This window comes from Dasypus novemcinctus, chromosome 13 (assembly GCF_030445035.2).
Source record: "Dasypus novemcinctus isolate mDasNov1 chromosome 13, mDasNov1.1.hap2, whole genome shotgun sequence".
In the NCBI taxonomy this organism is placed as follows: domain Eukaryota; kingdom Metazoa; phylum Chordata; class Mammalia; order Cingulata; family Dasypodidae; genus Dasypus; species Dasypus novemcinctus.
This window is the reverse complement of record NC_080685.1, coordinates 42897838-42923144: the sequence shown is the minus strand read 5'-3', so window position 1 is coordinate 42923144 and position 25307 is coordinate 42897838. Positions and strand designations below refer to the sequence as shown.

Below are 25307 nucleotides of genomic sequence, written 5' to 3'. Positions count from 1 at the left end.
GACTCCTTTGCTCCTGCAGACATTCCCGGCATCCGCCGACCCGCGGGTGGACCTCCCTGCGCGCCCGGCGCCCCGCGCCCCGCACCGGAGCGCAGCGCCCTGAATCCCGGAGCGGGCGGGACGCTCTCCGGGTCGCTTAGCCTGCCCCTCCGGGCTGGGGGCAGGTGAGGGCGGCAGCGGGCTCGACAGGGACGTCCCGCGTGTCTGGACTGGGCCTCGCGAGGGAAAACACCCACTCTTTTCATCCCCTTCATTCCCGGGTAGCTGGATTCCCGCAGAGATGTCCCCAGGGTGTACATCAGTATAGGTTGGGGCGGAGTCGGGCACAGGATGGCAAACCTGGGGGCGGGAGGGGGATTGGGGAAGGAGAAGCACAGTTGGGGGGCGGAGGCCTAAGTACATAACGCGTTGGCTTCGAGTGAAAGCAGAGCAGTGAGAGCAGTACTCTGAACTCGTCTCTCCTCCTCATTTCTCTTGGCTGGACTCTACTCTCCTGACTCGTGCGGGTCGCCCGGACACTCCCTCCCTCCTTTCCCAGGAGTGCGCGGCTGCCGGCGCTTCGTCCCAACGGGCACCGACGCCAGACGCCCCGTTCCCTCTTCTCCGTGGGTCCTCCCGGCCCGGCCCGACCATGCTGGACGGCCTGAAGATGGAGGAGAACTTCCAAAGCGCCATGGAGACCTCGGCTTCCTTCTCCTCGCTTCTGGGTGAGCGTTCAGGCCACGAACCCCAGGCGCATCCTCTTTCCTCCAGGCCCCAGGAGCCCAGCTCGCTGGGACGGGAGGGTCCCGTGGGAGCTAGCGCCCCGCTTCCAGCAGTCAGTTGAGTCCACTCCCTGTCTGTCCCGCGGTCCCTGTGGATTGCCTTTCCTACCCCAGACCGACAAGCCGCCCCAGGCCCCAAGCGCCGGGCACCGAATTCCCTACAGCCGCGAGGGGCGGGCGAGCTTGTTCTCAGGCGTCTGAGTGGCAAGTGATTAAAAATACCCGTGGCTGGATTTTTAATCACAGAGCTGATCGACGTCTCCTAAATGCCGCCCGCTTCTCAGCGACCCGGGGTCGGGCATCGGAGCCCCACGGCCGGGAGCACCCAAGTTCGAGGTGGCTTCTCGCTCCTACCAACTCCAGGCCCAATTCCAGCTTCGGGCCGAGAGGTTTCTCCGGGCCGGCGGGCAGCGCAGCGCCGGGATTAACCCGCACGGCGGGGCCCTCGCCTCGGCTTTAATGAACTGGAGCCGGATCCTGGGTCCAGCGGGTACCCCCCCACCCCCGCTCCCCAACTCCTTCTCAGCAACCGCGGAGAAGCCGCGAACGACGAGCACCGAAAAAGGGGCCCACACGCGGGTGTCCCAGAATTGGGGCCAGGGATTCTTGCTGCGGTGTGTCCGCCCCCCCCCCCCCCCCCCCAGTGTCTGCAAGCCTGGAAAGCGCGTGTTTTATTTTTATTTTAGAGAGAATGATTTTCGTTATGTCATTTAAACCTCGTGCCTCTTTCCCTCACTTGGAACTGCTAGATTGGGTGAAGGCAGAGGAAGAGGGTCCGGTTGGAGAAACCATATCTGGAGAGGAATTCTCCCCACCTTCCACCCCAGATGAAACGAAACCAGGCACACTACTCTCGCCTCTTTCAACCCTTCTTTTGGGAACATCCTGACTCTCCATCCGATGTAGGGCGCTGGTGCCAGCAGGCGCTGCCTACTGGGCGCCGAAAGCGTGCGAACTCCCCTGCACACAGCCGGCGGCTCGACTTGCCCTGTGCCCCCGCTCCACGGCCGTTCCCAACGTCGAGAAGGGGCAGAAAGAAAAGAGAATTTTAACATTGGAAACTCTGGCTGCATTCCCTATCCTTACCAGCCCGCGCCCCCAAATAGATCAGCCCGACTCTAGAGCCGGTGGCCCGGCTCGGAAGGGGGAAAGAAGAGAGAGAGAGCAGCAGGGAAACGGCGAGGGGATCAGGGCTCCACGGGAAACCACGAGCAGGAGTGTCGTGACCGGGGTACCAGGCCTGCCTGAAATAGCTGTGAAGCGTGCTGAGGCGGCCCGGCGCCCCCCACCCCAAGCAAAGAAACAAAGTAGACAGAAGTCCAGAGGGGGTAGGAACAGATTGCCTCTGCCCTCTGCGTTAAGACGGTTTGAGATTCGTTTAGCCCCCACGCACAGCGGCTGAACGCGCCTGACGCCAGGAAACCTAGCTGGAACCCTCCGCGGCGTCCCCGCGTTCTGCTGCTTTCTTCTGTTTAAAAAAAAATATTTCCGCCTATTTTGATGCCTCTTAATTATGAAAAACCCATCTGCAAATTGCACGCTAGCCAAGACGCAGCAGTTTGGGGGTTCATCGGTTTTGATAACAGTAGGTTTCCCTTGGGTGAGACTTTGTGATCCTTCTTCCGAAAGCACGAGACTCTATGAAGAAAAAAAATTTTTTTTAATGTTTCCCTTAAAAAAAAAAAAAGGAACAGAATTGCGTTGTATAAACAAAAACGTCTTTTCACTCTTCCGCAGTTTCAAAAATAGTCAACAGGGACAAGAATAGTGAGTGATTTAATAACTAATTACGACCTGATAAAGCTGGGAGCGCAAATTTATTAGGGAGTCAATTTTACAAGACGCGCTAACGCTGGCGCGCAATTCTGGGTATGTTTGATAATTAAAGTCCAGTTATGGATTCCCTCCCCCCACTATGATTTAAACCTTTCCCACATACTTCCCCTTTATGAGAAAAGTCATTTTGGGGGGAATTTTTTCCTCTCTCTAAGTCTCCGCTTGGTTAATTAAGGGGGTTCCCTGGGGTGGGTAGCTCGGGAGTGGGGGAATGACATCCGTGGGCGCGGGAGGGATCAGGAGGGGGTCCGGGACGGATTTGTCCGCAGTGTGGGGCCGGCGCGGCTCACCCGCAAACGTCTTTTGCTGCTGCAGGCCGAGCGGTGAGTCCCAAGTCTGTCTGCGAGGGCTGTCAGCGGGTCATCTCGGACAGGTTTCTACTGCGGCTCAACGACAGCTTCTGGCATGAGCAGTGCGTGCAGTGCGCCTCCTGCAAAGAGCCCCTGGAGACCACCTGCTTCTACCGGGACAAGAAGCTCTACTGCAAGTATGACTACGAGAAGTAAGTGGCCGCGCCGCCGCCGCGCGTACCGCGCACCGCGCACCAGCAGCCGCCTGCGCTGGGGACTTCGCCCCCCACCCCTTACCCTCTCCGTTTCTGGAAGGAGCAGGAGGCACCCGCACACGCCCAGAAACGCAAAACGCCCACTTAGCCCCTCGGATCCACCCGGGAGGCCGCAGAAATCTGCGCGGCTGTACGCAACCACCACCGGCCCGGCAGAAGCGTGCGCGATTGCCTCCCTCCAGGGTCTGCTCGGCTCGTTCTTCTCAGCCTTCCCAGGCCCCTTCCCCGACTCGGCCATTCCCAAAGGTCACGCCTCCGGGTGTCTTTAATTCCATGAAGCTTGGTTCCCCCCCCTCCCCGCCCCGCGCCCTTCACCAGGGTGCCTGCGGCCGGCCAATGGCCCGTGTCTCCTCGCCGATTCGCACCCCGCCCCACCCACTCACGTGCACCACCCTCGCGCGTGTGCCGGGTTGTGAGACTGTACGGACCGCATGGTTTTGGTCCCCTGCGCGTGTTCCCGCTCGGATGCGTTGGCTGTGGGCGCGACAGTTTCGGCTCCGAAATGGAGTGGGTGCCCCTTCGAGGTCCGCGCACTTCGAGTTTAGCCTCCGCTCTGACCGCATCCCACCTCCTGGTGTCTTCAAAGCCCTCGGGCGCCAGGGCTGTTAGGCCACCAGGTGGGACCTGACCTAAAGACCCTTCCTCCCCCCTCCACCTCCTCCCTAGTGCCCTATAGGTTTGCGGTTCTGCCATGCAGAGCTCAGTTCCCTCGTGTGGACCCGAACGCTCTGGGATGTTTTGAGAATCGGGAGGGAGGTATAGCACCCATTTAAGAAAGTGGCTTATTTCGAATCTAGATTTCTGGAATGCGCAAAGCCTGGATGAGAGCAGGGAGTGGGGGTTAGAGGGATTTTCTGGTTCTCGCCCCACCGGCCCACGAGAGCCCAGTGGTTGTAAAGAAAGGAAAGCGGCTTTTCCTTCTGAAAATGCCTGATTAATAAAGACATCGGCTTCGCAGGGCGGTGAAGGTATTGGAAGATGGAAAACTGTTTGAAACGGAGGCCTCAGCTTTGTACACTAGGACTTGTATATGCGACAGTGTGTGAGCGGGTGTGCCTGCGCAGAATTCTGCATTTGCCACTGGAGAATAAAAGGGACAGCACTATATAAAGATAATCAAAGGAGACTTAGTGTGTGTGAAAAGTAGTTCCTATCATGCAATTTAAAAGATAAAATGAAAGGGAGTGTGTGGGAGAAGTCTTAATACAACAACAAAAACACAGAAAGAACAGCAATATTTTCGTTTCCACGCTGCTTGAGCTCTGATGTGTACTAAAAACTGACAAAACGATTACTTAGTGATCACCAAAAAAATTCTTTCTGTCCCTACATAGAACGGTTGAATTTTTTCCTCATGTAGAAAGAGTACTGGACATTGATTTTGTAGTTTTGAAAATATAACTACATTTTCCAGAACAAAACAAAATCCTTGGTTTTGGTTAAGTTGGACAATGCAGAAATATATTAAGATGCAAAAACTCCCCGTGACCTCCTGAAGTGATAATTATTAACATTTTTGAAAGAAGATATGCTTTTGCAGCAGTGTCCCAGTAAAAAGTGCAATTTTTAGGTCATTAACCAGATTTTGCCCACGCAACTTCAAGTATCATCCTTGGATAAAGCCTCTGGTTGATTGCTCCCTTTTTTCTCCCGCTCTTGCTTTTCATCTAAATACATTTGGTATTGTGTAGACCCAATCTTTATCTTTCTGCTTATAGATGACTGAAATGTCCACATCCTTCAGGCAGAACACTAGCAAATTCAAAAGTATTGGAGCTTAGGAAAGGATTTGGGTTGTGAATTTCTATTCTGTTAAGAAAAAAAAATCACGAATCAAAGAAAGCTTAAGGGTCAACACAGCTGTCTGGCCAGTCAAATCTTCTTTAAGGAAGTCAGGCTGTGTCAAGAGGAGAAGAAACAGTTGTTGTAAAGTACTTAACACAACAATGTCCCTTCCATTGCAGCCCTCCAGGTTGGGTATGGTTGGGGCTTATTAGTCCAGGAGAGTCATTTCACCCCTCACAAAGCTATTCCTGCAAGGAGAAAATTACAGGGATCAACTTGCCAGCTGTTGGCCAGAACCAAGAAGATTTTATAGAGTGGTATGAGCTACATCTGTGTTGATGTTACAAGGAGGGTTTTTACTTTTAATTTTAAAATACTTTTTGGAGACATGGATGTTCAAAATTGAGTTGATCATACTCTTCAGCTCATGGCACACTATCAGCACTGGTCTGTGCCCAGCTCTCAGTTGTTTTTCACATTAATTTTATTTCATGTGGAATGAAATTTCTAGTCCCTATTCCAAACCCATTCTTCTTCCAACAAACAGGGTTTTCGAATATTTGGCAGCTTCATGGTATTAGTCCATATCATATGGCTGTAGGAAAGAAAAGAGGTTTTTTTCCTGTTTGTTTTTTAAATAAGAGTTGGGACACATTCTTATATTCAACAAACTTCTCTTGAGCGTCTCCATGCAAAGCTCTAGGCTAGTTGATGAGAGGATATTGAGACAATGTCTACAAGCCTGCCTTCAGGAGTCTTATAGCCTAGCGCATTTTCCATCTCTTACCTTAACTATTGACTATTTTTGAGAGCCTTAGAGTGCGGGACATGGTATGAACAAACGCTATCTGGAATGACCAGATTTTTATTGTCTGGAGGGATACAACTCAATTTTAGACAATTATAAGTGAAACAATCATGGAGAGCAAGATTTGGGCAGATAATATTATAGTGTACTTTCCCTCTTTACCAGATTTCTTCATAAAAATAGTTTTGCACTTTTTGGTGGATCTTCTTTAAAATTTGAGGCTCAGACAAGGCAAATGGAAAGGCTAAGGAGACTGAAGTTAAGTGGTAGGACAATGGTGATGGTTTAAATTATAGAGCAATTAATAAAAATTAATATTCAGGATGTGTCCTTGTCTCTAAAATTTAGACAGTTCAAATGCTACACATTGAAGTGATGTTATATATAGTTAATGTACAGTTATCAGTGAAAGTCATTAACAAAGAGGGATTGTCATATTTAGCCATTTGTAAGTGTATTTTTGGAGGTTGGGCAGTTTTGCATTTGAATTATTAGCTATGTATCGGTGGTGTCAAGTAGCCAGTTAAAAAGTGAAAATTTGTCAACTAGTTAGTTGTTATACCTTCATGATGTCAAACACCACATTTATCTAATTAAAAAAAAAACCACTGAATTGACAGTGGCATTATAGATACAGCCGTTCATTTGAAGACTTCTGGGTTCTTTTAAATGTTTGGCTCATATGCTATGACAGCCTTGGGAATAATTTATCTTATGATCATCCAGAACAAATAAGCTTTTAAGGCTTGAGTGTAGAAAACTGATCTATGAACATCCAGAAATGAAGACTGCAGGCAACCTTAATTGTTCATGAAATGTCACAAAGAAAAGTAACTGGTTGGGTGGGACGATAAATTCACAAAATTGATAATAGAGTTCTATGGCATGTAAAACATGTTAGGATGGTGTGGATGCTTGAAAACTGGCATCCACTGTCTTCATCGTTCTTGAAATTTAGCAGACAACCAAAATATTTTTCCAGCCTAGGGGATTTCTATTTATATAACTGTTGTTCCCTATTTAACTGAGTCCTCTGTGATCTGGTTAGGTTGGAGTTTTCCCTGAATTTGTTCCAAACAATTACTGTCGTTGGACTTAAGTCTGAGACAGAAGAGGCTGCTGAATAACCAGAATGTGGTAATACAATAGATAATTAAGCCTTCTGGAAGAGATCCCACACTTAAATCAAGTTTATATTGTTTCTTTCATGTGCCTGGCAGTTTGTGTGTCAGGCAGGGCCCTCTCCCCTCCCATATGAAGTTTATCATTAGCCCTTAGATTGTTCTGGACATCCTAGGAGCAGTGTGGGATAGTACTGCTGTCATCAGGATTGTTCTCACAGCGTCATAACTCCCCACATGTCAGCAAAGCCCAGGCCTTGGGAATCCTTTCCTCCAAGGGCTGGCCAATGTTTTTTCCCCTTTCCCCTTTCTTTTGGATCAGACCAATTATTCTCAAGAAAGGAATTGAAATGGGGGAAAGGGGATAGTGCACAGAAAGCTTTCTCTGGGCCTTCCTTTTGACCTACAGATTGGCAGCCCTGTGGTGAAATGGCTGAGGCAGTGATCTCTATTAGGATCGGTAAAGAATTAATTCCGCATTTTATCAAGCGTAGTGTAGGATGTGTGTGTAGAGAGGAGACTTAGTTTGATTTTATTACTGTGACGTTACTTGGACATCAAAATTGGGCATGCAGTTACTCATGAAAGGAGCCTACAGATGAAATTACAGAGGCAATTGTTAAAGTTTGGTTTACTTTATCTTCAGTTGGCCCTGCTCCTGGCACAATAAAATGTAAGGAATATAAAAATCAAACATAGCTAGGTAATAAATTTATGTCTGCATTAAATTGCAGGGGGCTTAGCTTGGAATAATCATAGTCTATGGGCTATGGCTGTGTGTGTGCATCCAAACTTAATCTCTCTCTCTTTTATTTTAGAGGGTGATTGGAAACATTCCCTGCTCAAAAGTGTTTTTTCTTTTTGTATGTATTGGTCCCTAGGTAGGGCTTTCTTAGAATCTAAGACTTAAATTTTTGGAATAAAATTAGATGGCAGCAGTAGATATTAACAGTATCCTGGGAATTAGATAGGAATACTGCTTTTTAGAGCAGCTTCTGAGATTCTTATGATCCTTATAACTATGGAGCACATTAAAAAATTTTTTTTTTATCCAATCCAGTTTTACACATGGTAGAGTCCTGGGACTTTTGTGCCTAACCTGGCTAGAATGTTGATTTAGTTGTTCAGATCTCAATGACTGGAGCTTCCCTGATAGCTTATTGTTTGCCTTGCTAAGATGCAAATGAAACTAAGATGTTTCATTTTTCTTATTTATAAATCTTGCACTAACCAAAATACATTACTGCTTTGAGGGAGAACTCATCATTGTTGCTTTTTAAATCTAGGGAGTTGTTTTAGAGATATTGGGCATTTATTGTTTCTCTAATGAGAAAAATTCCATTTCTTTAATTATCAGGAAATTATTTTTTATGGTCAAAGAGATCATTTAAGTCACAGCATTTACAAGTGAGAAAATAGACAAGGATTAAAATACTCATTATATTATCTGAAATTTTTTAAAACTTAGAGTAAATATATTTTACAAAATGCCCTTATTTGAATTATATTCAGTTTGAAATAACCAGTATTGAATCATGCTGATTATTAAGGACAGCTGTGTAACGATTGGGACATGAAGTCTGGGGGGAAAAGTGCAATCATATTCACAATACAAAAATTTAAAAATAATTTCTGTCCTAACTATTATTTGAAATCTTGGCTTCACTGTAGTGTTTTTCTTGTTTGATGTCCTTCTGGCATGAATTTTTAAGCGCCCCTTTACGTCTTGAGGGAAATTCTCAGTCCACCTAATTGCAGGGTGAGGCGAGGAGGGCTGAGGGCGGGAGCGCCTCTTCCTCTGTGCAGAAGCTGAAATGTTCCAGGTCTGAGAGGGCCTGGTCCCATTTCCAACGTGCCTGAGACCCTCCTTGGAATAGTTTATTTCTATATGACTTTTCCTGAAAGTCTCTTAGTGACATATAGAATGGTGGTGTTGCCAGTGGCCCTTTCAGACTTGGTTTAGGGAGGTTGGTAATTTTTAGGAACAAAGTGTAGAAAAGATTTTGGCAGAAAATATCAGAGGCGATAGAGAAAAGAGGCATTTTCCTCCCTGGTGCCCCCTTAGAACAGCCTATTTTCTGGTACCTAGAGAGAATCTGGCTTGGTCCTCCGTAGGATTTGCATGTTTTCCTTAGTTTCTTTGACTTGCACAATGTGAGATGTTTTATTCAATTTATTGCAATTAGAATTAGCCTTGTTATCCTTGACCGATGTCGACTGCAGCTTTTTGTCTCTGTCATATAATAAATGAAATCTGCCGACCATTTTGAGGAAATGAAGCGAACACCATCCAAATGTCAAATTGTTATTTCAGTAAAAACAATTATCTCTCGCTCTCTATTTTTAGCCAAGGTGAAATTAATAAAATTGCTATGGCCCTGGCATTAATTTGCAGGAGGATTAGAGCTGTATCACTGAAAAAGGAGGTGTAAACACTGTAATCTTGCTACATGTTTGCTTTCACACTACTGAAAATAAATAAAATGAGATTTAGGGTAGGGATTAAGTTTCTTTTGGCATTACAGAGCAGATGCAGTTGGAATGCAGCAGAAATACTGAAGTATCAGTGAAGATAATACATAAGGAATAAACCTGGGGGCCTATCTCAGTTCCCTCCTTTGGTGGTAGATGCTGTCCCATCCCAAATAGCCCCATCTGGGTAGTTAGTTAAAAAAGGGTTTTGAAAACTTACCCCTTTGCTGGCTTTCCAGTGGTGAACCAAGCAACTAAATCATCTTTGGAGCTTGTCACCTGGTCGCCACACATGGATTAGCTAGAATTTAATGGAACCATCACCAGATTCCCCATTATTGCACCATAATGTCATAACAACTAAAAATAAAAAATGGGCTGCAGCTTTTCCTAGCCCTTGAACTGAAGTCACATGAAACATATTGGTCTCTTCCAGCCTTTTAATATTCCAGTTTGGGGACCCTGTTTTTGGATAACAGCAAATATATCTGGCTTTTCCAACTCTCTAGGTCTCTAGAGTCTCTCTACACCATTAACTCATGCTTTATCATTCTTATCATATAATGGATAAGTTCTGATGAACATCTGGGCACTATAGATTGGATTACCTTATCTGAAAGCCCCAAATAAACCCTGATCAAATAAAAAGTATCTTCAGCGTCTAGCCTTTCTGGGGCTGGACCACAGGTAGTATCTGGACTTTACCTCTGGTTCCATCCCTTTCTCCCTCCCCCACCCCTACCTCCCATGCCCCGTGGAATTCCATTAACTTGTTTCTTGTGAAAATCAGATATAACTCAAACTCCAGCTCATCAATGACCTTATTTTTTTTCCAGGCTGTTCTTGTGGATGGTTAGTTCTCTTTTGATCCTCTCACTTGCATGGGCCTAATTAGCTTTATAGATACATGAAATAATGGCCTTGCCACATGGCTACCCAGGTATTGCGGGAGGAGGGCTCAGCTCAATAATTGGCGAGGGCTTCTGCTCTCTGGTTTGCAGGGGCCCCTGGTCATTACTCTTATGCATGACCACTTATGGCCTCCTGAAAACCTGGCAGAGAGTGCCTGGCACCGGGGTAGATGCTGGGCTATGTCTTGTCCTTAGAGATGGGTGCTTTGTGGTGGGTTGAAGAAGTGCCCTAGTCTGATGTTGTCACCAGTAAAAGGAGAGAAGGACTTGTTTGGTGAGAAGTGTGGTTAGCACTTTGACAGGATGTAAACACATCTCTCTCAACTTTCAAAAAATATTTTTATTGTGCTAACGGATATATAACATATTGTTTTGCCATTTTTAAGTATATAATTCAGTGGCATTTATTCACAATGTTGTGCTGCATCACCATCAGAAATTATCAAACCCTTTTCATCACCCCAAATAGAAATTCTGAAGCCACGAAGCAACAATTCCCCATTCCCCTTCCCACTGCCCGTGGTAGCCTGTAATCCCCTTTCTGCCTCTATGAATTTGTTTCTTCTAGATATTTCATGTATGTGGAATTGTATAATATTTGTCCTTCTGTGCCTGGCTTATTTCACTTAGCATAATGTTTTCAAGGTTCATCCATGTTGTAGCAACTATTCTCAATGTTTTGCTGCTTCTTTGAACAAGTCCCCACTTCTCCAACCCGGTAAGAACAGCCCTTTGTCTCTTGGAGCAGTTTCTGCCAGCTGCAATGAAAAGAGGTCTGTGGAGCACCTTCCTCTCCTAATTCCACCCACCCCTTCAGTTACCCCGCAGCCTCTCCTGACTCCTCCCCATCACAGCCTCCTGAGCCTTTAAAAGGATTTTTCAAAACAAAACAAAACAAAACACCCCCTCCCGAACTCCAGATTAGTCTCTTAAGCTCATTAAAGTTCCCTTAAATACCAAAATGTTGGGCTCCTGGGGACTATCCCCCCAAACCATATTTTCATTCTTAACATTGTTGTCATTCACTGCGCAGCAGATTAAGGCCAGCTCCCTCTGTCCCTTCGGTCTTCAGCTCGGTGGGAGGGTCCGAATATATCTTTGTTTGAGCCCCGGGACAGCCTGAGGGTCAGCCTGAGCCCGAGTGGGGGCTGATGCCAGCTTGGCCTGGGGCCCCAGCTCCAGGGTGGACCGTGGTTGATGTCTCTCTCCAAGGCGAGGCTGGGGAAAGGCAACGGGCAGTGGCGTGCAGACGGCGGGACTTCGGCAGGTTTGGGAGCTTGGCCATCATCACCTAGTTCCTGGAGAGAAGAGGGTTTGGGGGGACCCTCCGAGGGCCTGGATTTAAAGAGCTGCCCCTGCCATAGGGAGTCAGTGTGGCATTGGGAGCCCTTTTGTCTGGGACCCCGTCAGCAACACCAGAGCCCGGTTCCCGCGCACCCCCAGGCATTCTTGGCCCATCCTGGTCCAGAGGTGGATTTCTACGGCCACACCTGCCATTGGCCAGATTCTCCCTCTTTCATTTCAGCCTCCTTTCCTCCCCTCCAAAGCCCCTCCTTAATAGCATCCTGCCCCCTCCCTGTCCCTGCAGGCTGCCGTCCCATCTGAGGCTGGCTCTCGGGGAGAGTGTTCGGGTTTTGACAGTGGAACAAATCCTTTTTAACATAACCATCGAGAGTTTCCTCCCCGCTGCGGTCCCCCCACACCCCTTCTCCAGTGCCCCTCCTCGTGGAGGCAGGGTTCCTGCTGTGCCTGTGCTCCCTGGTAGTGACAGCCACTGTCTTCCCTGGGAGGCCCAGGGACGTGGGCACAGTGCTTCAGAGACGGACGCCGGTGGCAGTGCCATGAGGTGGACTTCGGAAGGCATCCTGGGTGGCCCTACCCGCAGGGCGCTGGCCGCGGTTTCTCCCGCACTGCCCCTTTCCCCAGGCTCACCGCACCTTGAATCCCTGGTTTCAACCCACTGCTGATTTTCTAGCCCCATTGTCAGGCTCTCAGCTTCTTGCTCATCGTATCCTCTGAACTCATCTTGTGACCTTTGAAATGTCCAATTCCCCTGCATGCAGGCTGGGCCCTCCTCTTAGCTAGCGGTCAAAGTGGAGAGGATTCTATGAAAGAATTCACATTGGGATGCATATAACATGCTATTCTTCCAAAGACACTTTTTAACTGGAAGGGAGTTCAGTCAAAGAACTGACTATATTATGGTAACATTTTAGGCCCTGAAATGGTACCTTAGCTGAGGACATAACTTTGGGTAGTATGCAAAACTTTGTATGGGTACCCTGCCTCTGATTATACACCACTTCTTTTCTTCTGGGTTTTATTTACTTTGTGCTTTGTTTTTGGTTGGGATCTTCCATTTCAAAACTCCATTTCCATAGATGGAAGGGGTTGGACAGGTGTGTATGAATGGTTGGGATGCTGTACATTTCTCTCCATTGCTGGAAACTAATTTGAAATAGTTGTCCAACTGTCAAGAGAGGTGGCTGCCACAATTCTTCATCTGTACAAAGGAATATAATAATAGGGACCTCAGAGGGTTATCATGAGAATTAAATAAGGTGATGAACATGAGAAGCCTTTTGGTAAATATGGAGTACTCTAAAAGATTGAGTGTTACTGTTGTCAGGTTTTAAAAATATGAGTAAAAGCTTATACATATTCTTAGGAACTGTATGTAATAACTGAACATAATGTAGTGGTTAAAAGCATACACCCAGGAACCAGAGTGTTGGAGTTCAAATTCTAGCTTTGCTGCTCATTAGCTGTGTAACTTTGGGCTAAGGCTTCTGTGCCTGTGTCCTCTCCTCTAAGATGGGGATAATAATAGTACTGGCCTCATATGTCTGCTTTGGGTTAATATTTGTAAAGCATGAAGATCAATGACTGTCTTATAGAAGATGGCATAAATGGATTTGTTGAAAATGTATCCTTTTCTATCCACAAAGAGCTTTCACACATATTATCTCTACTGGCTCTTGCAACAGTTTGAGATGTGAGGCAAGGAGAATATTTTCCCTTGCATTTTATGGCTGAGGAAACTGAGGCTCCAAGAGGTCAAGAACGTGTCCAAGGTCATGCCGCTTGTAAAGAGAGAAGCTGAGATGCTGTCCCTGGCCACTGCCTCCTGGTCCAGTGGCCTTTCCACTAAAGCTCACCATCTGCTGCTTGAATTCTGGTGTTCACACCCCAGTGAGATCACAATTCTCAGTTTGTCCTGTTGAACCAGCTCTTGAAAAACAAGTCCCCACCTGCTAGATACTTGAGCTTCCAGGCAGCCTTCCGATGGTCAGCTGTTTCTAGTATTCTGTGGTTTTAAAGGAAGTCTTTGGGATTAGGATTGCCCGAGTGTTTATGTGTGTGTGTGTGAAAGCTGCTCGTGTACACTTCTCATTCCTGTTTATCAGACTCCTCCACAGGCGCAAAGCCATCCAATCCTGCCCCATTCTATTCCATTCTATCCCATCCCATCCCATCTGGATTGGTGTCTGTCATCGTCTAGCATAGCTGCTTTTCCCATGAGAAGGATGACTAGAAGGTGGATCACATTCATTTGCCTTCTTTCCAGCTCCCAGGTTTTGCTATTGGTGACTTTTATTCTGGGAGCCTGTCTGTGCATTTGGCAGCAGAACTGTTAAATGTCAGATCCGGAGTCTTCCAGACATAACTTTCATTGGGACTAACCAACAGCTGTCCATCCATTCCTCAGATAATTCCTTTCCAAGTTTTCTTCCAAACTGTGCTGTATTTTCAAACAAGCCCAGCCCTCAGCTAGAAAAGATCCCCCTGTGCCCTGAGGTGAGGCTCATTTCCAGAACTGTTGACATCCTTCTTGTTTATGACTTGGCTTGACAGAATCCAAAGAGGAATATTCAAATATTGGTTCTAAGGAAAATTAAGTATTTTGGAATTGTATTATTTCTTCCACCACTGCTGGTGCTTTGTTCTCTTAAAACTAGTTTCGGTTACTTGCAGAGAGATGAAATGTACATCCTGAATTTAATTATTGTAAACGGGTATTTAATGAAACTAGAGATCTTAGGTGATACGCAAGGAACTGGAACACATTTTATATACTTGTTTGTGGATTTCTCAAAATTAGAAATAAATGGAATCTGATAAACCAGTTGTTTTATTAATTAAGTCATTCGTGCATTTACTCATCAAAAATACTTATTAAATTCCTGTTTTGCAGTGAATAAAGATAAAGTTCAGGCCCTGCTGTATTTACAGTCTAGCGGAGACAGTTTAGAGATATAAATTAAACGGATGAATTTTAAAAAGTGAAATTGTTTTAAGAGCGGCAGGACCAGAGGGACAGAGACCTTCCTACCTAAATGGGTCTGCTTAGTTCTGTCTTAATACATGATCTTCATAGTACTTATCACAACTTGAAATATAGATTTATTTACAGATTTATTGTCTGTCTCTATCATTAGATCATACATCCTATGAGGGCAGGGATCTTCCTGTTTTTGGTCCTATTTATTTATTTACTTATTTTTAACCCTTCTATTTCCAGCATCTTGCATGGTACTAGACGTATAGTAGACATTTGAGAAATACATGTTGGGTGAATGGATAAATGAATGGATAATTGATAAATTAATGCATATTGGGTGAATAGAACAAGTGATTCTTGTTTGAGGTTTGAAAAGAGCTTCAAGGAAGAGAATGAAACCTGAGGGAGCACTGGCATTTAAGGAGCCCTGACAGAATCTGGAATGGAATACAGAGAGGCAGGAAAGAGCCCCAGGATGAGTGGGTTTCTGGAAGACAGGGCAGTGGTGGGGACCACTTATTTGCCCTTGGAGTTGGCATTTAGTCATTGGTAACCTTATCAAGAGTGGTTTCATTAGAGGAGTGGAGATAACAGGACAACATTTTAATGGGTTATGCAGTAAAAACAAATTGAAGGAATGGAAGAAGATGGACAGTGAAAGAAAAATAGGAGGGAAAAAAGAAAGATAGCACCTGGAGGTAGAATGAAGGGAAAATATTTTAGGATGGGGTGAACTTGAGCTTCCTTGCTGGCTAAGGTGAATTTAGTCAGGAAAAGGAGGAGGTCAGTCCAGGAGAGAAAGGAGCATTCATTGGATGGAGGAGACGCTTGGGGAAGCATCAGGGCCACCTCTAGGCACAGGTTCTGCCCCTGCTTTGCCCTATCCCAAGCATTCCTTTTACTCTTTTGTGCATTTCCCTGTGGATTGTCTGGAACTTCCTTTTTTTCTTCTTCTTTATTTTCTTTTCAATGTTACATTAAAAAAATATGAGGTCCCCATATAGCCCCCACCCCACCCACCCCACCCCTCCCACATCAACAACCTCTTTCATCATTGCGGCACATCCACTGCCCCTGGTGAATACATTCTGGAGCACCGCTGTACCACATGGACAGTGGTCCACACTGTAGTCCACACTTTCCCCCAGTCCACCCAGTGGGCCATGGTAGGATATACAACATCCAGCATCCATCCCTGCAGCACCACCCAGGACAACTCCAAATCCTAAAAATGCCCCCACACCATATCTCTTCTTCCGTCTCCCTACCATCGGCAGCCACCTTGGCTGCCCTCTCCACATCACTACTACAATTTCGTCCCTTACTAATCACAATAGTTCCCCAGCAGAACACCAGTAAGTCCACTCTAATCCATACTCTATTCCTCCATCCTGTGGACCCTGGGACAGTTGTGTCCAGTCCCCCTCTACATCAAGAGGGGCCTTAGATTCCACATGGATGATGGATGCAATTCTCCTGCTTGCAGCTGTAGGCACTCTTGGCTCCCTGGTGTGGTGGCTGACCCTCTTTACCTCCCTGTCAGCTGGCCAGGGTAAGTCCAAGAAACCAGAGAGTAGGAGCTGCAAGTCTGCTGAGGCCCAGGCCCTGGCCGTCACATGGACAGTCCAGAGATTCAGGTCTCCTGAGTATACACCAACCCAAATGCCAACCACAGGTCCAGTAAAAGTAACAGAAGAGGCATGTGTAGACAGGTTATATCTGAGTCCAACTCCATCACACTCAGGAATACAAACTCCAAAGTAGGGCCAACTGACATGGCCCTGAACTCCAGAGCCATCTGCCTTGACCACAGAACCTGTGGGTCGCTGCAGCCCTCAGGAGAACCAGCACCTGGGTTTCCATCTACCTTGGCCATCTCTGGTACCCTGGAACTTCCTTCTAACACCACAGGACCAAGGCCAGCACTAGGTGGGTCTCTTTTCCATCATTTCTCAGGGCCTCTCCGGAGGTGCCCCCTGTGGCTTCCCACACCGCGCCTTTCACCAGATCAGCCTTATTCACAGCCTGAAGATGACAGCAGAATGAGGTTCCCAGCTAATTCCTTCCTCTTCAGGTATCAGGAACTTTTCTGCCTTCTTCCTTTTCATGATCCTAATCCGTTAGGTTATGGCATGGTCCATGGTACACTTCTCCATAGCCCAGATCTGCAGGCCTCCCCAGGCCAGGAGCTAGTCAATTGTCCTCGGCAACTCGACCATCCATTTGCCGTTCAATTGGAGGTCTTTTGCTTCCAGGGATACTCAAGAGAACACTCAAGGGAAGGGAGCCCAGGATATGGGCACCGTTTTCCTTATTGACCAGACCCTGGTGGCCATTTCTTGACCCCCTGTCATTCCAATTGTTAGTATTGTCCACATGGATTGTGTGTTTACTTGCTTGGAGGCAGCTTAGGGGATAAGGGTGGGTTTTTAGAATCCTTGAGCTTTAATCCTGCTTTAGCCTCTGCCTTGGCTGGGTTGCCTAGGCAAGTCATTTAAACTCTGAAACTATCGCATTTATTGCAGTGTCTTTCCCTGAGGTGTGGAACATGATCATAAACTGCCTGATGTGTGGAATGGTGGAATGTTAATTTTTTGACAGGGAGTGAATGGATGAATGGGAATCGTTTTTTAGGTGTAGGGCTGTCATATCCAAATGAGCCTAGGAAAGAAAAGGTGGCATGATCATAAGGAGTAAGACCTTTTAACTTAGGAGGAAATTAAACTGAAATAGGTGCTGTCATGGAAGTTATTTTCCAATGACTCTGCCTCTGTGGCCAGTAAATTCGGTGGGAAATATATCATTGATGGGTTATTTAATATCCTAGATACCAAACTAACTCATGGAATTAATTTTTCTACTTGTCAACTGGTTGTTAGAACTTAGTTTAGACTGAACTTAATAGTGCTAGAAGGGAGAACTGGGTGGAGAACCACAATACAAATTACAATACTTAATGATATATTTTCTTCAGTTTCCCTCTTGACAGTTAAAGAGCAAGGGCCAAATGGAATGCACTCTTTTAAATGGCAACATGGACACAGTGGGATTGTTGGAAAGCCATTAGTAGCCAAACCTAGTTAATAGCAGCTAAGGTAACTGCTCTCCATCACTGGCCTCTTCCCCCCAACTCAATTATTAAAGGATTAAAGGACCTCCCCAATGGATTCCCTTAAAAATTTAATGATGTACAGCATTTCAGAAGTTGAACTGTTTCGATGAAGTGATTTCAGCTTTGCCCTGACATTGCTCTTTAATCAGGGAGGAAAGAAGTTTCCGAAACTCACGTTACCTGTAATACAGTAGGACTTGCCATCAGTAAAGTCACATGCCATGAAATTAACGGAGCTCATTTTCCTGACTTTTGCCAGATTGAGTTAATTTCTGGGGAAAAGGTGGAAGGAGAATATGTCCTGTTTGTTGTCCTCCAATTGATTGTGGTACCTGTCCAGATGGTACTTATTCTTTGTGTTTTTAGGAGAACATAATGGAGAGATCTGTGTCCAGGGCTTGTGCCTGAGGGAGGGTCACTTGGTCCTCAGTGTTCACTTGCAGCCTTCTTGAACATGAGATGTGTGTTTTGGGTTCCCCCCCCCTTTTTTTTTTCAGTAGTAACACACGTGGAGACACACATATGGAAGTACACACTCTTTCCATCCTTGTAACTATGCATATATGGGACCTCTGTGCAAGGTCAGAAGTTTAACTTATGCCAGGAGATTGAAACTCAGTCCACATGCCTTGGTTTCTATGGCACCAACCCCTGTCCTTAGTCTCACCAGCACCAAGGGATAAGAGATTGATCTAATAAGCTACAATCAAGCCTGAAAACCAAGGATGTTGGTACACAGTAAGTCCTCTGGTTCTGCAGGTCTGTAATGAGGAGTGCAGGGATGGGGTGAGAATATAAGATAAGACAACACCTGACATTTTCCTGATTGGTGGCATCTGTTCTACCAGATCCCCATGATAGGAGACAGTGTTCCATCACTGACGATCTTATTGATGAGTCATTCAGTATTTAGAAGTTGTAGATTTCAAGGGTCATTTCTAATTTAAAAACCCTATTTGGTATAGGAGCTCTTGTTTTCTTTTAAGCCCATTCCTTGTTTGACTGTTCTTGAGTTGGAGTTCAGATAATTTTTTGGTCTGTCCTCCTAACAGGTGAACCTGTCTTAACTCAGAATTTTTCTGTATGCCCCAAATTTACCGTTTAATTAAAGATATTGTATATTTAGTGTAAGATTTAAAATTGTGGTCCTAATCTTCACTTTTGGTCAGCCTGAAGGATAATCTTTAATTAATTAATTCATTCATTTGTTTATTTATTCAACTAATATTCACTGGGCACTTTCTGTGTACCAGGCATTGTTATAGGGTCATGGTACACAGCAGTGAACAGCAACATAAAGAGAATTCCTTCTATGGTCAACTTCTAGAAGAGCTGACCTTCTAGAGGGGAAGAAAGCCAATTAACAAACAAATCAAGTGGACCATCCTCCAGATATTCTCATGTTTGACTCCCTGACCCCTCCTGCATGTTTTTACTTAAATGTCCATCAACCCTGAACATTTTACTAACATTGCAACCCATCCCCTGCACCCCCCGTCCCCATTACTTCTACCTATTTTCTCTTTTCCCAGATCACCATCATATGCTGTATTTTGCTTCTTTAGTATGTCTCATTTTTTTCCTTCATTAGAATGTAAGCTTCCTGAGAACAGGGAGCTTTTTTTGTTCACTGGCAAGAGACTGGAAGGTGGTTTTGTTCACTAATCTAATTAATGCCTGGGACATAATAGGCCCCCAATGGCCATTGTAGAATGACTGGAGTAACTGAATGTGGGGAGTAGAAAAAAGTGAAGACTGAAAGAGGATTCTGAGATGTTTCACCTGAGCTGGTACATGGTAGGTCCATTTATTGAGACAGTGAAGATGCAATGGAGTGGTGGCATGGTGGCAGCCAGAGCTTTCTTGGATGTGGGCAAGACAGTATTCTGTGCCTTAGCTCCCCATTGCTTTATTCTTGAAAAACTTCAGAAGCCAAAGGGGAGGAGAAAGTATCAAGGATGCAAGCAAGTGAAAATCCAGCATTGTTGATATTTGGAGACTCTATTTGGGATAGAGGTTTTTAAATTGGGTTTTGTTTCAAGATATCTATGAATCCCTTGAATTCCATGCCCCTCCTCCAAATCAGGATGTATGTGTGTGTTATTGGGGAGAGTATCCACAGATTTTATCAGATTCTAGAATTTGCCTGCAATTTTGAAGTGGTTGAGAGTTATTGATCTGGGTGAAAAGGATGATATTAGGGTACATTCTTACATTGAGATAATAATATTGTAAGAATGGAGGGCAGAGAGACACATAGGCACTCCCCCCTCCCCCTCCAATGGACGTTGGTTCAAATCCCAGCTCTAGTACTTGGAAAGTTATTTAACCTCTAAGGAATCTGTTTCCTTATTTCTAAAAGCAATAATTATCTCTTTACATGTTGTAGGGATTAAAGAGCATGTATGTTTATAAAGCATCTAGTAAAGATCCTCAGTAAATGGGAGCTAATTATACTAGTAATTTACTCACTAATGTTTAGCAATGTCAGCAGATTGTAGATTATGCCCATATGGGCAATTTAATCCTCATACCAGTGGTTTGTTTCTTTCACTACTTTTAAACCTCAGCATTACTTTTCTAAGAATTCTCAGTGGATATACCTAATAATTTAGCAGGATATAAAAGCAGACAGATTGCCTTGTAAAGTAAAAACACACATCAGATTCAAGAAAAAAAAATCAAGAATAAAAAATAAAACACTTGGTTTGAGAACAGGAGCTTTAAAACAAAATCTACTTACCATTGTGGTTTATATTGACTGACTAATAAACTTAAGCTGTAGTCATCCATTATTTATTTGTTACATTAATCATAAACTGAAAGATAATTAGCAAATTTGTTACATTGGCATTTATTCTTCTTGCCAATTGTGATCATTTATTGGCAACTGAAGATTGAACTGAGTTCTACTGCTTGATTACAGCTGTCAGGAAGAAATAATGCACTTGATTTTCACAAATATGTGTGAATTTTCCAGGTGTTATGTTTAACAGAGGTTCAGTCTTTTTCAGAAGGTACACATAATAATGATGATAATCATAGATTATCCTTCATAAAGAAGACCACAGAATGGACTCTAATCACTTTGCTTATTGTAATTTACTTGGTGGATGCACATTTCAATTTTCAAATATATCTACAACACCCAAGTTTATGCATATTTATGCTTTGTGTGAATATTTTAACTTTTGTGAGAGGGTTCAAGGTCTTTGAATTTGTATTTTCTTTTGAAAGTCACCCTTTCTGTCAACTTTCAGTATTTACTTACAAACAAGTCGAGTAGATCTTCCTCCGGATATCCATTAATTTTTACTTAGAAGCTTCCATGCAAAACTATTGGCAGTGAGTATTGAGAGAGAAAGGTCATATTTTAAATAAACAATACAAATTACTAAAAATATGCAATTTAAATTATGTAATTACAGATTACAACTTGGTTTTCTTTCTGTCCACTCAGAATCAATACTAATTTATGCAAAATGTTTTCCCTCCAAATTTGAACACACAGTAAGACCTTTTTTAATAAAGGAGAGATATTTCAGTGACTCAATACAAGATAAAAAGCTCCGGAACCCATGGGGCTGCTGGGGTGTGGCTGTGGCTCCCAGGCCCACTGCCAGAAACTGGGCATTTCAGAAGGGGCTTTTGCATCTCTCGCAGCAGGAAAGACTGACATGGGACCCCCAAGAAGAGACCTCATTCCCAGCATGTGTCATTGCTGCTGCTTCAGTTGTTATATACTGGCTGGGTGCAAAAAAGAGCGTACTTCTTCTCACCTCCCTTCATGACCAGGACAACTTTGGCATAAAAAGAATTTAGTTCTCAGTGGTATTTGTTAACTGACGCATTATTGCGCTGTACTTTGGCTTTCTCCACAATGCGTTCTGTGACTTTGTATGTTCTGTCTTGAAATAATGGCAGGGTAGTTGAGAGTTAGACAGGCCTGCATTTCAATCCTGCATCTTCTGCTTACTAGCTGTGTGACATTGGATAGGTTGTTTGTTGTCTTTTATGTCTCAGTTTCTTCGTATGTGAAGTTAAGATAATAAGAGTGTTATGAGTTTTAAATGAGATGATGAATGTAAATAGCATGAAACAGTAAATTTTAACTCCTCCTCATCTTCATCATTATGAAATTGTAAACAGTTATGACTGTGGATTCTGAAATTTTCCGCATCAGTTTATTTTAGCATTTGCCTTTTCAGCTGAATTGTGTCTTGATTAGTTGATCTTTTCAGCAAACCACTGATTGCTTTGTTCATATCCGTTGTGGGTTGGTCTGCAGTCTCATGTCATGGTGCATGCTAAGTCATCCTGGTTTTGGTGGTACAGCTGTTTTGAGTGTCTTGATTCCGTTTTGCCTTCTTGAACCCATCTACCCATCAACTATTACTCTACTCTGCACCTACAGCTTTACTGGTTACTGAGTTTAACCTTCCTCTTCACCTCTCTAAGGAAGACTAATCAAGTTCTACCACACATGGCCGACAAATGAGACACTCTATGCAAAGGTACTTCAAAAACTGTGAAAAACCAGACAGCTTTGAGGTTTTACTGGCACTGAAAAGCCATAGGCCTGGAAAGGACATTAGAAAACACTCAAGGTAATTACTTCTTTTCTCAACAAGTACATTAAAATTCAGAGAGGTCATCATCATTAGAGAGAGTGACTTTGGTGTGTGTGTGTGTGTGTGTGTGTGTGAGGATGTACATGCATGTAACAACCAGGGAACAAATTACAATATCATTTAGAGAAAAACTATATAGAAAAGACAGTGAGTGTAATGGGACATTTTTTAAAAGGGGGGGATTGATGCTATCTGAAATTTGATGGGACATCACCCTGAAAAAGGTGGGCTTTAGTGCTGACTCTTGAGGTAAAAGAAAGGAAGAGAAAGAGGGATGTCCAGGTAGAAAGGTGAGAGCAACAGCCTAAAAAGTCTGCGTAAGCAGACCCTGTGTCACGTAATCATCACCACAGTCTCATTTGAGGTTTGGAAATTGAGACTCAAAAAGGTTAAGTATTGGTCCCAATGTCACATAGTTCCTGAGTGGTGTAGTTGGGAATCAGACTCAGGTTTTCTAATGACAAGTCCAGTGTTCTTTGAACTGTATCACAGCTGTTTGGTCTGAATGTCAAAGCCCTGGATATGCTTTCTGTTCTAATCACCAGACTGTGTAGAAAGGTCATACCTATTCCTTCCATGAAAATTTAAATTTGAGCAGTTCTGGGACAGTTCTGTTGCTGAACAGATTTGTTCAAGGCACTCTCCAAGAATAAATGAAGTGATTTTTCTGGACACAATTACTGATTTAGGTACCAAATGTCATCTGGTTACTCGACAGAATGATTGTTGATTGAGAAACAAAATAAGCCATGTTGGGTGTTTTTTAACTTTGTGACTTGACCCTTCCACCATTTATTCTAGGCTTGGGCACACATAAATTTGACCATTAATTATTATAATTGTATCCTAAGTATATAGTAGTTACAAATATTATATATGTATTTACATATATATACATATTAGCATATATAGAATCTTTGGATTTTAGAGCTGGAAGACACTTCATAGATGATATAAAGTCTAATAGTTAACAATAGGAGACACATTGCCCAATTTCAAACCTTTATTTTAAAAGTGCATATCCCATAGACAGCATAGAGTTGAGTCTTGCTTTTTTTAATGCATTCTGACAACTTGTTTCTTTTAATTGGAGTGTTTAGCCCATTGACATTTAATATAATTAAAAAAAAATAGCTTTTTGTACATTTGTTGTGTGCTTGCCTTCTTCCTTAGGAAGGCATTGGGAACCGAACCCAGGACCTCCTGTGTGGGAGGGAAGCACTCAATGGCTTGAGACACCTGCTTCCACTTGTTGTGTCTCTTCATTGCCTTCTTGTTGCATCAGCTTGCTGTGTCAGCCTGTGGTGTCACCCCACTATCTTGCTTGTTTTCTTTAAGAGGCACTGGGAACCAAATCTGGGACCTCCCATGTGGTAAGCTGGCACCCAATTGCTTGAGCCACATCTGTTTCATTTACTGTAGTTTTGATATCATTGGTTTAGATCTACTATTTTACTATTTATTTACTGTTTGTGCGCTCTGTTTTTTGTTCCTCTTTTCTTACCTTCTTTTTGATTAATGGAATTTTTTTTTTAGAATTTCATTTTAATTTATCAGTTAGTTTTTTAACTACATATCTTTACATTATTATTAATATTCAAGTGGTTGCCCCCAGGATAATAATATATATCCTAACTATTCAGAATCTATGTAGGGTTAATATTGTACTACTGCATGTAGCACATGAGAATCTTGCATCTATACACATACATTTACTACTTCCCTGTCCTTCATGTTCTGCTCTTGTGGTTGTATAATTTCCATGCATCTATCTTTAAATTCATGTACACTTTTTTTTCATTTCTTTTTGTCATTTTCAATCTGCTATTAAGACTTTTCAGTGAATTTTTAAAATTTCATATGTTGTACTTTTTAGTTCTAGGGCTGTGCCACCCAATATAGTAGCCACTAGCCACATATAGCTCTTTAAATGTAAATTAATTAAAATTAAGTAAAATAAAAAAATTCAGTTCTTCAGTTGTGCTAGCCACACTGCAATTGCTCAATAGTTAGATGTGGCTACTGGCATTGTATTGGACGGCAAAGATATAGAACATTTCCATAATCCCAGAAAGTTCTATAGGACAATGCTATTACAGAATTTCCACTTGGGTTGTTTTTTTTTTGTATTGTAGTTTCTATTTTTCTGATGAGAGTCTATCATTTCATTCATTTTTAGCTTATTTTTCCTTACATTCTTGAGCATAGTTTTAAAAGCAGCTTTACAATCCTTGTGAACTAATTCCAACATTTGGATCATTTCAATTCTGTTGATTTTCTTTTCTCTCGATTTTCTTTTTCTTGAATATGGGTTGTGTTAATAACTTTAGGTTGTATCCTGGACATGATACATAACAGATAATCTGGATTCTTATGTTCCTTTAAAGAGCATTTTTATTTTATTGAAAAATGATGAGCAGGCAGGTAACTTGGCTGATTTCAAGCTATACACTCTTCCTCCCTGCAGTGGGCTACAGCTAGAATCTCAGTTCAGTTCTTTCATCCTGAATTGGACTGCTTGGAGTCTGTGGAGTACCTGTGTGTTTCAGAGGTGAGCTAGAGATTTGGGCAGGGTTTATATACAGAATTTTGGGCTCCTGCTGTCTTGGTTTTTCTGGGTTTCTTTTCTCACTATTTCACTATTGTGGTTGCCCCAAACTGTCCTCTGGTCCTTCTAACTCGTAAGGGTGTGGTGTAACATGGAACCTACCTTACGCTAAAAGCCGGGAAAAAACCTGCCCAGTGCCAGTCCCTTCTTCAACATGCTGACTCCTCTTCAGTGTCTGCCTGCTTTTGATCACTGTCCAGTGTCTTCAGATAATGTTTTTTAAAAAATATTTTGTCTAGAGGCTTTTGTTGTTACCTGAGTGAGAGTTGGTCTTATAGGAGCTACTTGGCCATTACTGGGTGAGAAACCTCATTTCGGATCTTGACTGACCACTTACTGTGTGACCTCGGACATCTTATGCCTTCGTTTCCTTATCTCTTAAATGGAGATAACAATACCTACCTTACAAGAT

The 25307-nt window shown here is 43.7% G+C and overlaps 1 protein-coding gene across 1 annotated transcript in view; it reads left to right on the top strand.

Moving 5' to 3' along the window:
- The first annotated feature begins 44 nt into the window (after positions 1-44).
- LMX1A (LIM homeobox transcription factor 1 alpha) overlaps positions 45-25307 on the top strand; it is a 163311-nt gene continuing 138048 nt past the window's right edge. The window contains exons 1-2 of the mRNA XM_004464833.4: positions 45-707; positions 2916-3102. Coding sequence (XP_004464890.1) covers positions 632-707; positions 2916-3102 — 263 coding nt within the window. The 5' untranslated portion in view covers positions 45-631. The remainder of the gene's footprint in view (positions 708-2915; positions 3103-25307) is intronic.